General features: G+C 31.2%; 1 protein-coding gene across 6 annotated transcripts in view; it reads left to right on the top strand.

Annotated features, from left to right (window-relative positions):
- The window catches only part of LOC144436074 (uncharacterized), a 201,940-nt gene that overhangs the window by 138,013 nt on the left and 47,769 nt on the right, over positions 1-16,158 (top strand). For all 6 annotated transcript variants that reach the window (XM_078124743.1, XM_078124744.1, XM_078124746.1 and 3 more), the window contains 2 exons: positions 3,823-3,954; positions 11,611-11,765. In XM_078124743.1, coding sequence (XP_077980869.1) covers positions 3,823-3,954; positions 11,611-11,765 — 287 coding nt within the window. The remainder of the gene's footprint in view (positions 1-3,822; positions 3,955-11,610; positions 11,766-16,158) is intronic.

Raw genomic sequence — 16,158 nt, 5'->3', positions numbered from 1 at the left:
GGGCGGTAGTTTTTCAATGGATCTGGATCTAATCAAGTCTTTTTCAGCAAAGGTTTAACTATTGCATGTTTGAGACACTGTGGAAAAATACCAGATCTGAAAGACTCGTTGACTATGTCTGTAATACGAGATGATGTATATGGAAGACACATTTTCAATAGTGAATTTGGAAGTGGATCAAGGTTGCAGGATTTTGAATTCATCGATAAAATCAACTTAGAAATGTGGGATTCTGAAATGCTAATAAAATCTGTAAAAGATTGTGCACAATACATAAAAGGTGGTACCCTAGACACAGAATCTAAACGCTCTCTGAACTTAGCTACTTTGTCATAGAAAAAGTCTGAAAACTTTTCAGCTAGGAACTTGGAGTCACTATGATGTGGCAAAGTCTGGGCAGATGACGACTTCTCACCGATCATGTCATCGATAACAGAGAATAATTTCCGCTGATCAAATTTTCTATTCTCAGACGATAGTAAGACACCCTGATGTCATTGACGAGTCAGTTATGAGCCGAGCGCTTTTCATGGAAGATTTGTTTGTTGATATCGATCTCCAAAGGGATGGCCTTCCAACTACGTTCTAATTTCCTAACTTTTGTTGTTTCAGGGGAAAAGTGTTCCATACCGTGGTCAAAATATTATTGTAATCGTGCACAAGCATATCGACTTTTGCATCATTTAGTGGAGAGAAAGGATTGTCCTTCATACATGACGTCACTTGATCACAGGTGATACCGGCTATTTTCCGACTCACTCATTTGATCTTACTAGCGAGGGGTCTGGTCAAGTCCGACATGAAGTGAACCAAACAATGATCAGATGGTAGGAGGCAGTCCAATTCAAAGCCCCTAACAAACTGTTCAGACGACAGCGTCATGACAAGAGATGACAACACATTCTAATAACGAGGCAAATTCACGGAAAAATGTTTTGGATGTCGAGCCATTCTCCCTCGAGGGTGGTGGACGGTAAACAACAATTATGTGAATCATCTTCGACTGGACTTGAATGTATAAATCCATCGACTCAAAAGAGGAGAAACTAGCCTTCTTGGTAGCCTTGGCAATGACATTTTTCCACAAAATTACTGTCACTCCACCACCTTTATGAGATGAGCGGTGACAGCTATGGATGTTATAACCAGATAATGATGCATGGAATTCATTCATAGTCAGCTGCTGTTTAGAATCACTCAGCCAAGATTCCGTAACTACAAAAATACCAGTCTGTTTCTCATGAATCAGGGAGCACACAGCTGGTAGTTTGTTGTTTAGAGACCTGGCACTACACAAAGAGAAAGACAAGTTTCTCACCTGCTCATGTAGCAGTACTTTACTTACTGCAATCAAATTATTTATGTTTACTCCTGAACCCCTGACTGAAATTTTCGGACTATATTTAAAAATCCATGGGTGGATAGAGATGTCAGTTTTTGCCACACTTAGACCCACAAAGTCTGTTCCTGTTCAGACGATTCACAAGTTTAATGGCGGGTTTCATTTGCAGTGTAGAAGTCGTAGCATTCCATCGAAGAGACAATAGAAAGTTCCTTGACAGTACCTTTATTGTAGTTGAGGGCAGGTGCACCTGTTTAACTGCCTAAAGCACCGCTGCACAAAAATGACCGATCGAGTGAAGCTTCTGGAAACCAATGACATGATGACGAAAAGCACTAATACAAATTTCAGTTCTGGTAGGATTGAATAAGAACAAATGGAAATCTCAAGAAGGCGGTGAAAACTATCCAATAGTTACACAATGAGAAGGATAAAATCACTTGAACAGGTAAAAATTGACGAAATTAAGAGAGATGGTATCGCTGGGTTGCAGCCTGTTGAAGGGCCACCAAACTTTTAAAAACTGTACAGTTGTGCTACAACGCCATTGGTGCTATATTTTCCCTATTACTGTCTCTCCTGTCTCCAGGATTGTTTTTATTTATTTCCTATACATGTTTTGTACAGTTATTTGCTACTGAGGATTTGTTTTAGTCGTCGGGATCCCCAGTTAAGTAGGTGATTGGTAAGGACGGCACTTTGCCATCCCAGTTTATGGTTACCAAATGTGTTAGCCTATACCTTCTTAATTGTACCTTCAAATTTTCTATAATTCTTGGTGGTCTTCCTGCCACCTTTCTTATTGTGCTGTGCCTAAGTACTCTGTGCCTATAGTAATGAGTATCCAGGTAAATATATGTAATAAACTCTAGTTTCCGAAGAGAAACAGATTTTTTGTTAGTGTATACTTACCTGGATACTCGGCACAGCCTTTCTCTGGCAAGGGCACAGTTGTGTTTTCCATTTTAGCTCCCGTATGGGAGGTAATGTCGTGGTGATGTCTGTCTGTCTATCTGTCTGTCTGTCCATCCATCCATTTGTTTGTCTGTCTGTCTGTCTGTGCAGAAATTTTGATCCAATGGTATCTAAAAAAGTACTGAAGCAAATATTCTGCAATTTACTATGTGGCATTGTCAAGCTGAAACTTAGCACTGATTAGTTTTTGGTGGGCGTTGCTTGCAGAATTAATGATAATTTGTATAATTAATGACACATAGTGAAGCCTTTTAAAAGTAGGCACCCAACCAGGCTGTAATCAGTCTTTGTATCTCATTTGTATTCGATCCTGAGGCAGACTTTGGACTTGACACTATGTGTGTGTGTAGATCCAGCGAGAAAGTCAACTACTTATTTTATTACATACTCATACAGGTTTTTTGTACTCCCAAATTGATATTTCCTTTTCAAATGTATGGGAAGACATACTAAAGATTCAAATTCGTTTTTATAGGTCTTGACTTGTTTCACTGTAATGTTTTTCAGTTTTGCTACAAACAGTAAAGCCATTTAGTAGGCACCCAGACTGGCCGTAATCAGTCTTTGTAACATCACTTGTTGTATTTGATCTTGAGGCAGACTTTGGACTTGAAGGAAATGACACCATTATGTAAGAGTGTAGATCCAGTGAGCAAGTCAACTACTTCTTTTGTTACACATTCAAGATATGGGAAAGGCATACAATGAAATTTAGTGCTGTCAATTAATTGCTAATTTGCATAATTAATGAACTTTGGCAATTAGGGCCTAGCCAAGAAAGACCACCAAATTTAATGAAACTTGCCACAGATATTGATCATACAGAGATATGAAAGTTCTTAATGAAATTTAGTGGTGTCAATTAATTGCTCATTTGCATAATTAACAAACTTTGGCAATTAGGGCCTATACCAAGAAAGACCACCAAATTTAATGAAACTTGCCACAGATATTGATCATACAGAGATATGAAAGTTCTTAATGAAAATTAGTGGTGTCGATTAATTGCTCATTTGCATAATTAACAAACTTTGGCAATTAGGGCCTATTCCGAGAAAGGCTGCACCAAATTTGAAGAAACTTCCTAAAGATATTGACAGCAAAGATATGATGGTATCAATTCAATTGCTAATTTTCATATTTGTTGAACTTTTGCAATAAGAGATATATAGCCAGGATTGTACTGATTTCAAGTGAACTTACTACAGGTATTGATTACACAAAGGTACGACAGTACAGAAATACATTTCAAAATCTCAGCAAGCACATTAACAACATTTCCCCTCATACGGGAGCATTTTCAGTTCATCTCTGATCCCTTTTGGAATACCTCAGATTGTCCCTCCAGGAGTGCCAGATTTCTATGTTTCTGTCAGACAACTGCTTTCTCTTGCTTGAAGTTTTAATCTTTTAAGTGAATTATACACTGCTCTGCACTTGCTGCATCAATATGATTTTTACATTCAGTATTCAGTGTATCTAATCAAACACGTTATTCTATCCAGCCTCATCAATACCCCAAAGAGTGGGTCAAGTTTGGCAAGGCATCCATTAGAATACATATATTCACTGGTAAACCACCGGGTACTCTGACACCCTCTACAATTGCCAGTGACATTGAAGATGATATACCTGAGGTGAGACAATGCTGTAATCTAACCTAATATTGAATGCTGTAATCTAACCTAATATTGAATGCTATAATCTAACCTAATATTGAATGCTGTAATCTAACCTAATATTGAATGCTGTAATCTAACCTAATATTGAATGCTATAATCTAACCTAATATTGAATGCTGTAATCTAACCTAATATTGAATGCTATAATGTAACCTAATATTGAATGCTATAATCTAACCTAATATTGAATGCTATAATCTAACCTAATATTGAATGCTATAATGTAACCTAATATTGAATGCTGTAATCTAACCTAATATTGAATGCTATAATCTAACCTAATATTGAATGCTATAATCTAACCTAATATTGAATGCTATAATCTAACCTAATATTGAATGCTATAATCTAACCTAATATTGAATGCTATAATGTAACCTAATATTGAATGCTATAATCTAACCTAATATTGAATGCTGTAATCTAACCTAATATTGAATGCTATAATGTAACCTGATATTGAATGCTATAATCTAACCTAATATTGAATGCTGTAATCTAACCTAATATTGAATGCTATAATCTAACCTAATATTGAATGCTGTAATCTAACCTAATATTGAATGCTATAATCAAACCTAATATTGAATGCTATAATCTAACCTAATATTGAATGCTATAATGTAACCTAATATTGAATGCTATAATCTAACCTAATATTGAATGCTATAATCTAACCTAATATTAAATGCTATAATCTAACCTAATATTGAATGCTGTAATCTAACCTAATATTGAATGCTGTAATCTAACCTAATATTGAATGCTGTAATCTAACCTAATATTGAATGCTATAATCTAACCTAATATTGAATGCTGTCATCTAACCTAATATTGAATGCTGTCATCTAACCTAATATTGAATGCTATAATCTAACCTAATATTGAATGCTGTAATCTAACCTAATATTGAATACTGTAATCTAACCTAATATTGAATGCTATAATCTAACCTAATATTGAATGCTGTAATCTAACCTAATATTGAATGCTATAATCTAACCTAATATTGAATGCTATAATCTAACCTAATATTGAATGCTGTAATCTAACCTAATATTGAATGCTGTAATCTAACCTAATATTGAATACTGTAATCTAACCTAATATTGAATGCTGTAATCTAACCTAATATTGAATGCTGTAATCTAACCTAATATTGAATACTGTAATCTAACCTAATATTGAATACTATAATCTAACCTAATATTGAATACTATAATCTAACCTAATATTGCATGCTGTAATCTAACCTAATATTGAATACTGTAATCTAACCTAATATTGAATGCTATAATCTAACCTAATATTGAATGCTGTAATCTAACCTAATATTGAATACTATAATCTAACCTAATATTGAATGCTATAATCTAACCTAATATTGAATGCTATAATCTAACCTAATATTGAATACTGTAATCTAACCTAATATTGAATGCTATAATCTAACCTAATATTGAATGCTGTAATCTAACCTAATATTGAATACTGTAATCTAACCTAATATTGAATGCTGTAATCTAACCTAATATTGAATGCTATAATCTAACCTAATATTAAATGCTATAATGTAACCTAATATTGAATGCTATAATCTAACCTAATATTGAATGCTATAATCTAACCTAATATTGAATGCTATAATCTAACATAATATTGAATGCTATAATCTAACCTAATATTGAATGCTATAATCTAACCTAATATTGAATGCTATAATCTAACCTAATATTGAATGCTATAATCTAACCTAATATTGAATGCTGTAATCTAACCTAATATTGAATGCTGTAATCTAACCTAATATTGAATGCTATAATCTAACCTAATATTGAATGCTATAATCTAACCTAATATTGAATGCTATAATCTAACCTAATATTGAATGCTGTAATCTAACCTAATATTGAATGCTATAATCTAACCTAATATTGAATGCTATAATCTAACCTAATATTGAATGCTGTAATCTAACCTAATATTGAATGCTATAATCTAACCTAATATTGAATGCTATAATGTAACCTAATATTGAATGCTATAATGTAACCTAATATTGAATGCTATAATCTAACCTAATATTGAATGCTATAATCTAACCTAATATTGAATGCTGTAATCTAACCTAATATTGAATGCTGTAATCTAACCTAATATTGAATTCTGTAATCTAACCTAATATTGAATGCTATAATCTAACCTAATATTGAATGCTGTAATCTAACTTAATATTGAATGCTATAATCTAATCTAATATTGAATGCTGTAATCTAACCTAATATTGAACGCTATAATCTAACCTGATATTGAATGCTATAATCTAACCTAATATTGAATGCTGTAATCTAACCTAATATTGAATGCTATAATCTAACCTAATATTGAATGCTGTAATCTAACCTAATATTGAATACTGTAATCTAACCTAATATTGAATGCTATAATCTAACCTAATATTGAATGCTATAATGTAACCTAATATTGAATGCTGTAATCTAACCTAATATTGAATGCTGTAATCTAACCTAATATTGAATGCTGTAATCTAACCTAATATTGAATGCTGTAATCTAACCTAATATTGAATGCTATAATCTAACCTAATATTGAATGCTGTAATCTAACCTAATATTGAATGCTATAATCTAACCTAATATTGAATGCTATAATCTAACCTAATATTGAATACTGTAATCTAACCTAATATTGAATGCTATAATCTAACCTAATATTGAATGCTGTAATCTAACCTAATATTGAATGCTATAATCTAACCTAATATTGAATTCTGTAATCTAACATAATATTGAATGCTATAATCTAACCAAATATTGAATGCTGTAATCTAACATAATATTGAATGCTATAATCTAACCTAATATTGAATGCTATAATCTAACCTAATATTGAATTCTGTAATCTAACATAATATTGAATGCTATAATGTAACATAATATTGAATGCTATAATCTAACCTAATATTGAATTCTGTAATCTAACATAATATTGAATGCTATAATCTAACCTAATATTGAATTCTGTAATCTAACATAATATTGAATGCTGTAATCTAACATAATATTGAATGCTATAATCTAACCTAATATTGAATTCTGTAATCTAACATAATATTGAATGCTGTAATCTAACCTAATATTGAATGCTATAATCTAACCTAATATTGCATGCTATAATCTAACCTAATATTGAATGCTATAATGTAACATAATATTGAATGCTATAATCTAACCTAATATTGAATGCTATAATCTAACCTAATATTGAATGCTATAATCTAACCTAATATTGACTGCTGTAATCTAACCTAATATTTAATGCTATAATCTAACCTAATATTGAATGCTATAATCTAACCTAATATTGAATGCTGTAATCTAACTTAATATTGAATGCTATAATCTAATCTAATATTGAATGCTGTAATCTAACCTAATATTGAATGCTATAATCTAACCTAATATTGAATGCTATAATCTAACCTAATATTGAATGCTGTAATCTAACCTAATATTGAATGCTGTAATCTAACCTAATATTGAATGCTGTAATCTAACCTAATATTGAATGCTGTAATCTAACCTAATATTGAATGCTGTAATCTAACCTAATATTGAATGCTATAATCTAACCTAATATTGAATGCTGTAATCTAACCTAATATTGAATGCTGTAATCTAACCTAATATTGAATGCTATAATCTAACCTAATATTGAATTCTGTAATGTAACCTAATATTGAATGCTGTAATGTAACCTAATATTGAATGCTGTAATCTAACTTAATATTGAATGCTATAATCTAACCTAATATTGAATGCTGTAATCTAACCTAATATTGAATGCTATAATCTAACCTAATATTGAATGCTATAATCTAACCTAATATTGAATGCTATAATCTAACCTAATATTGAATGCTGTAATCTAACTTAATATTGAATGCTATAATCTAACCTAATATTGAATGCTATAATCTAACCTAATATTGAATGCTGTAATCTAACCTAATATTGAATGCTGTAATTTAACCTAATATTGAATGCTGTAATCTAACCTAATATTGAATGCTATAATGTAACCTAATATTGAATGCTATAATCTAACCTAATATTGAATGCTATAATCTAACCTAATATTGAATGCTATAATCTAACCTAATATTGAATGCTGTAATCTAACCTAATATTGAATGCTATAATCTAACCTAATATTGAATGCTATAATCTAACCTAATATTGAATGCTGTAATCTAACCTAATATTGAATGCTATAATCTAACCTAATATTGAATGCTATAATCTAACCTAATATTGAATGCTATAATGTAACCTAATATTGAATGCTATAATCTAACCTAATATTGAATGCTATAATCTAACCTAATATTAAATGCTATAATCTAACCTAATATTGAATGCTATAATCTAACCTAATATTGAATGCTATAATCTAACCTAATATTGAATGCTGTAATCTAACCTAATATTGAATGTTGTAATCTAATCTAATATCATGCACCCTGAATATTATCATAATATCTTACATCCTGAATAGTATCATAATATCTTACATCCTGAATATTATCATAATATCTTACACCCTGAATAGTATCATAATATCTTACATCCTGAATAGTATCATAATATCTTACACCCTGAATATTATCATAATATCTTACACCCTGAATAGTATCATGATATCTTACACCCTGAATAGTATCATAATATCTTACACCCTGAATGGTATCATAATATCTTACATCCTGAATATTATCATAATATCTTACATCCTGAATATTATCATAATATCTTACATCCTGAATATTATCATAATATCTTACATCCTGAATAGTATCATAATATCTTACATCCTGAATATTATCATAATATCTTACATCCTGAATAGTATCATATCCTGAATAGTATCATAATATCTTACATCCTGAATAGTATCATAATATCTTACACCCTGAATAGTATCATAATATCGTACACCCTGAATAGTATCATAATATCATACACCCTGAATAGTATCATAATATCATACACCCTGAATAGTATCATAATATTGTACACCCTGAATAGTATCATAATATCTTACATCCTGAATAGTATCATAATATCTTACATCCTGAATAGTATCATAATATCATATATCCTGAATAGTATCATAATATTGTACACCCTGAATATTATCATAATATCTTACATCCTGAATATTATCATAATATCTTACACCCTGAATAGTATCATAATATCTTACATCCTGAATAGTATCATATCCTGAATAGTATCATAATATCTTACATCCTGAATAGTATCATAATATCTTACACCCTGAATAGTATCATAATATCGTACACCCTGAATAGTATCATAATATCTTATATCCTGAATAGTATCATAATATCTTTTACCCTGAATAGTATCATAATATCATACACCCTGAATAGTATCATAATATTGTACACCCTGAATAGTATCATAATATCTTACATCCTGAATAGTATCATAATATCTTACACCCTGAATAGTATCATAATATCTTACATCCTGAATAGTATCATAACATCTTACACCCTGAATAGTATCATAATATCTTACACCCTGAATAGTACCATAATATCTTACATCCTGAATAGTATCATTATATCTTACATCCTGAATAGTATCATAATATCTTACATCCTGAATAGTATCATAATATCTTAAACCCTGAATAGTATCATAATATCTTACATCCTGAATAGTATCATATCTTACATCCTGAATATTATCATAATATCTTACATCCTGAATAGTATCATAATATCTTACATCCTGAATAGTATCATAATATCATACACCCTGAATAGTATCATAATATTGTACACCCTGAATAGTATCATAATATCTTACATCCTGAATATTATCATAATATCTTACACCCTGAATAGTATCATAATATCTTACATCCTGAATAGTATCATAATATCTTACATCCTGAATAGTATCATAATATCTTACATCCTGAATAGTATCATAATATCTTTTACCCTGAATAGTATCATAATATCTTACACCCTGAATAGTATTATAATATCTTACATCCTGAATAGTATCATAATATTGTACACCCTGAATAGTATCATAATATCTTACATCCTGAATAGTATCATAATATCTTACACCCTGAATAGTATCATAATATCTTACATCCTGAATAGTATCATAATATCTTACACCCTGAATAGTATCATAATATCTTACACCCTGAATAGTATCATAATATCTTACACCCTGAATAGTATCATAATATCTTACATCCTGAATAGTATCATAATATCTTGCACCCTGAATAGTATCATAATATCTTACACCCTGAATAGTATCATAATATCTTACATCCTGAATAGTATCATATCTTACATCCTGAATAGTATCATAATATCTTTTACCCTGAATAGTATCATAATATCTTACACCCTGAATAGTATTATAATATCTTACATCCTGAATAGTATCATAATATTGTACACCCTGAATAGTATCATAATATCTTACATCCTGAATAGTATCATAATATCTTACACCCTGAATAGTATCATAATATCTTACACCCTGAATAGTATCATAATATCTTACATCCTGAATAGTATCATAATATCTTACACCCTGAATAGTTTCATAATATCTTACATCCTGAATAGTATCATAATATCGTACACCCTGAATAGTATCATAATATCTTACATCCTGAATAGTATCATAATATCTTACATCCTGAATAGTATCATAATATCTTACATCCTGAATAGTATCATAATATCTTACACCCTGAATAGTATCATAATATCTTACATCCTGAATAGTATCATAATATCTTACACCCTGAATAGTATCATAATATCTTACACCCTGAATAGTATCATAATATCTTACACCCTGAATAGTATCATTATATCTTACACCCTGAATAGTATCATGATATCATACACCCTGAATAGTATCATAATATCTTACACCCTGAATAGTATCATAATATCTTACACCCTGAATAGTATCATTATATCTTACACCCTGAATAGTATCATAATATCTTACACCCTGAATAGTATCATAATATCTTACATCCTGAATAGTATCATAATATCTTACACCCTGAATAGTATCATAATATCTTACACCCTGAATAGTATCATAATATCTTACACCCTGAATAGTATCATTATATCTTACACCCTGAATAGTATCATAATATCTTACACCCTGAATAGTATCATAATATCTTACATCCTGAATAGTATCATAATATCTTACATCCTGAATAGTATCATAATATCTTACATCCTGAATAGTATCATAATATCTTACACCCTGAATAGTATCATAATATCTTACACCCTGAATAGTATCATAATATCTTACACCCTGAATAGTATCATAATATCTTACACCCTGAATAGTATCATAATATCTTACACCCTGAATAGTATCATAATATTGTACACTCTAAATAATATTGAATCACCTATGTTAAATATATGTGTGTTTCTTTGCTAATGACACTTAAAATCATAATATTTCCCAACTATGACTTGATTTGTAGGATGCCTGGATACCCAGTGAGAGAGAACAACCAGCTGTTGAGCCATTCACATCAGGAGATGGATTTGATTTGTACATAGATGGCGCTAGACATTTACCAGACTGTGTTACTGTCAGCAGAATTGCAGGCAGGATTTTTGACAAAAAGTATAACAAGTAAGTGTAAACAAAGAAAATAAACAACAACACCTTATTAAAAAGAGATTAACAAATATGCGCCATTATTATTATTACAAGTGAAGGGGTTTAATATTTAAACAATAATGTATGCCCTCCCAGCCCATAATGGACGAAAGCAAACTTTGAACGACATAATGGGCGAGGCGACAGCCGAGCCCATTATGGAGTGTAAAGTTTGCTTGAGTCCATTATGGACTTGGAGGGCGTACATTATTGTTATTATTTTATAGTTTTGCCAATTCCAGTGAATTTGTAGACCGAGAAACGCAAAACACTTCAATGAACTGCTGTGAACACAAATTTGTTTCATGAATGCGTTGTATTTTTAAACAGTAGAAATGACAATTATAAGTAACAACATACATTTCGAAAAAATACCTAGTCATATGAAGAAACAGAACAAATCTCATCTCCATGTAGTACATATATGCCATGTACTACGCGACGTCCCGACACAGCCAAGTAACTCAGTAACACTGACAGTGGGTACGATCAGCTGATCATATATGAATATATTAGATAACATGCGTATGTAGCGCAACATTCAAAAAAATTCTTATGGTGTTTACCCCATAATTTCCCTGTTCTTAAATACCCACACCTTTATTGCCTTACGGACATAAGCTTGTATTGTTATGCTCGTTCCGGGGCCGCGATGCCCAATAATGGAGTACATTATCAGTAATAATGTACAGCGATGACGTCACAAAATTCACTGGAATTGGTAATGCTATAATATAATATATAATAATGAAAAATGTTGGGAGGACTTTAGAGGAATATCACTTATGGTTGTTGTGTAGGAGGTGTAAAAGTTGAAGTTTTACACTCACAACTAATTGCGCAACATTTCTCACTCAAGATTCAAGTCAAAACAGTTTGGAGCTTAGTACTGGCTGTGTATAGGAATATAAGTATAAAAATATTATTTCATTTATTACTAATTGTGCGCACTTAAAAACATAACTTTGAATAATTCAAATCGAATGTATCTTATTATACTGTGGATCGAGTGTGCCCTGTCGACAAAATCTAATACTTGCCATTTGTATATAGCAGTTTTGTGCATAAAACATAGATCATTTTGTGAAAAATCCTCAGGAATCCACAAGAGTTTGTCCGAACATAAATTATTTATTACTATATGCCAGTGTAACTTACTGTGACTTCACATATTTTGTACTAGTTAAAGTTTTACTTATACATATGGGTTATATTTGTCTGAACAACTTGCATCACAATCGAGCAAGCTTGACAGGCCAAATTCATTGTTCAGTAATGATTTATAAAGTTGTCGATGACATTCCCTGTAAACAATATTTGCAACGTGCCTTACTAATACTATTCTGAAATCGCCGGTTTTCAAATCATCATAGACTTTCACAACATACTGTAACAAATATCCCTCACCATTCAGTGAATTCATGTAGTACAGTCCAAAGTAATCTATTTATTCTACGAAGCATTTTGTCAACAGCAGCAGTAGTAGTACTGTGTAGAAGTACATTGACAGCTACAATATGGATTGATTATAGAGTATTGCAAAGTTTACTGAAAACAATATAAATTTTTCCGACCCCAGGGGCGCACTGAGCTATGCAAGTGTGATAAATTTGGGGATTTTGGAGAAGCCCTTCTAAAATAGTATGGCTGTAATCTTTGGCATATCTATTTCAAAATTGACATTTAACTTCACACTAGATTTTGACCTGTGTCATATAATATTAAAATGTGATATGATTTCCACGGGGTTAAAAATCAGCCCTATATTCAGAAAATGTTAACATAATCTCTCATTCATATGAAATTGTCAGTGTAGTATCACTTCATGTGAATTCTTTAACATGACACTGTAAGAATTCCACAAATATTGACGATAATGGTGGAGTCTGTTTGTGTCTGAAACTGCGACAGTGAGTTTATTGACACTTCCTGATTATTCCATAATCATGATATTGGCAGCACAAGGAAATTCTCACACTTTTCATAAATTGTACCAATATATCAATTAAAAGTGACACAATAAGATTAACGTTAAATTCGAAACTTCAAAGTGATTTACCAATACCATTGCAAACTGTATTTTTAATTGTTTTTATACTTAATGTACTTAGTTTGTATTGCCTAAGACACTTATTTATATTTTGTCATGCTCATTAAAAACACTACAAGAATATTATTTTATTTTTTAGCACAACTGAACTGATAAAGGTTCTGCAATGCTATGTACAACCGACATTTGTCATAATTGCCGAAATTTGTAATAAACCGAAATTTGTAATAAAATTGCCGACATTTGTAATAAATTGCCGATATTTGTAATAAACTGACGACATTTGTAATAAATTCTGTGAACGACAATTGTAATAAAAATTGCCGATATTTGTAATAAATTTCAGAAAAAAATGTGTAATAAACCTGCCGAAATTTGTAATAAAAAAAGGTTAAGGGGGTTCCTCTCTGACTTTCAAAGAAATGGAGTTACTCATTCTAAACTTAGAAGGGATTTAAAATATCGTCATTACAGGCTTCCTAAAATTAATTTACAACAATTATGTCAGCCACGTGGATCTTTGAGTCTTTGTCAATCAATCAATCAATCAATCAATCATGCGATTAGTCAATAATAAGTCTACTTATCTACCTAGCTACTTACTTACCTAGTACCCACATTATATACCCAGCAGTATTCATGTACCAACCCATCAGTCCAAATCATAATTAACTTGATGAACATGTCGTGCTTTATTGAACGGATGTAAATTTTGATCATTGGCGGACGTGTTGTTAAATTGACTTTGTCAAAAGATAACTTGTCGGTTGGTTGGTTGGCTGGCTGGTTGGTTGGTTGGTTGGCTGGTTGGCTGGTCGGTTGGTTGACTGACTGACTGACTGGCTGGCTGGCTGACTGACTGACTGACGGAGGGATGGAAAGACGGGCGTATGGAGGGTAGCTAAAAAGTAATTTCAATCTGTTTTCTAACCTGATTTTATCTAGTTCTTAAATCTTACTTCCTCTAGTGTACAAGCGGCGAATGTATGAGTTGTTTGTGATTGTGAAGGCTTCTGAGTGATGAGTGAATATACGAACTAGCATCATCAATCCATCACTTTATCAACACTTCGATTACACAACCAATTTTAGAGTGCATTTGGGGGCAAAAATTGAAAGCTTCATAATGGCTTGAGAAGTAATTGGTATGAGTAATTTTTAAAAACAAATTAGTTAGTATATCAATAAGTTTACAGGGACATATTCTTGTCCGTGAGTGTGAAGAGATTAATATGCATAAAGGCGAATATTTCAGACATCATACATTACGAACACTTGGTGTTATGGATACTGTATATCGCTTTATCTCACCAAAGTCTAGCGACACACATACCAGTTTCCAGTTTCGATTATTGTTGGTCTGTGAACTAATTGTACTTATGTATAAAAAGAAACATAATCGCTTGCCAATATTTGCCTGATGGTTTTATTAACACAAACCTATGACAGGCCAACCAACGATAAACTCTGATATATAAAGGAAGAATTTTGGATTTGAATCATAGAAGTAAATACATAACAATTTAGTTCTGTATCAATTTTTGGTGCTAAATACCGGCGCAAAACTTCCCTGGCTTAACTTGTAGAATAAGTTCTTACACAGGGAATTTTGATAAAAGTTTCTTAGATCCAGGTGTTTAATTGTTGAAATCTAGGATTGGTGAAGATGATGCACTTATTTTGTAAATTTTTACTGTCAGTTTTACTTCAAATGTCGTTACAAATGTTGGCAATTGTGTTACAAATGTCGGTAATGTTATTACAAATGTCGTTAGTTTATTAAAAATGTCATCAATCTTATACAAATGTCGTTAGTTTATTACAAATGTCGGCAATTTTATTACAAATGTCGGCAATGTTATTACAAATGTCGGCAATTTTATTACAATTGTCGTTAGTTTATTACGAATGTCGTCAATTTTATTACAAATGTCGTTAGTTTATTACAAATGTCGGCAATTTTATTACAAATGTCGTTAGTTTATTACAAATGTCGGCAATGTTATTACAAATGTCGGCAATTTGATTACAAATGTCGTTAATAAGTTATTACAAATGTCAGCAATTTTATTACAATTGTCGTTAGTTTATTACAAATGTCGTCAATTGTATTACAAATGTCATCAATTTTATTACAAATGTCATCAATCTTATACAAATGTCGTTATTTTATTACAAATGTCGGCAATTTTATTACAAATGTCGTCAATCTTATACAAATGTCGTTAGTTTATTACAAATGTCGGCATGCAATTTTATTACAAATGTCGTCAGTTTATTACAAATGTCGGCAATTTTATTACAAATGTCAAAGGT

The sequence above is a fragment of the Glandiceps talaboti genome, chromosome 6 (genome assembly GCF_964340395.1).
Source record: "Glandiceps talaboti chromosome 6, keGlaTala1.1, whole genome shotgun sequence".
Taxonomy (NCBI): Eukaryota; Metazoa; Hemichordata; class Enteropneusta; family Spengelidae; genus Glandiceps; species Glandiceps talaboti.
Note: the sequence above shows the minus strand (reverse complement) of the source record. Positions and strands in the feature narration are given on the sequence as shown.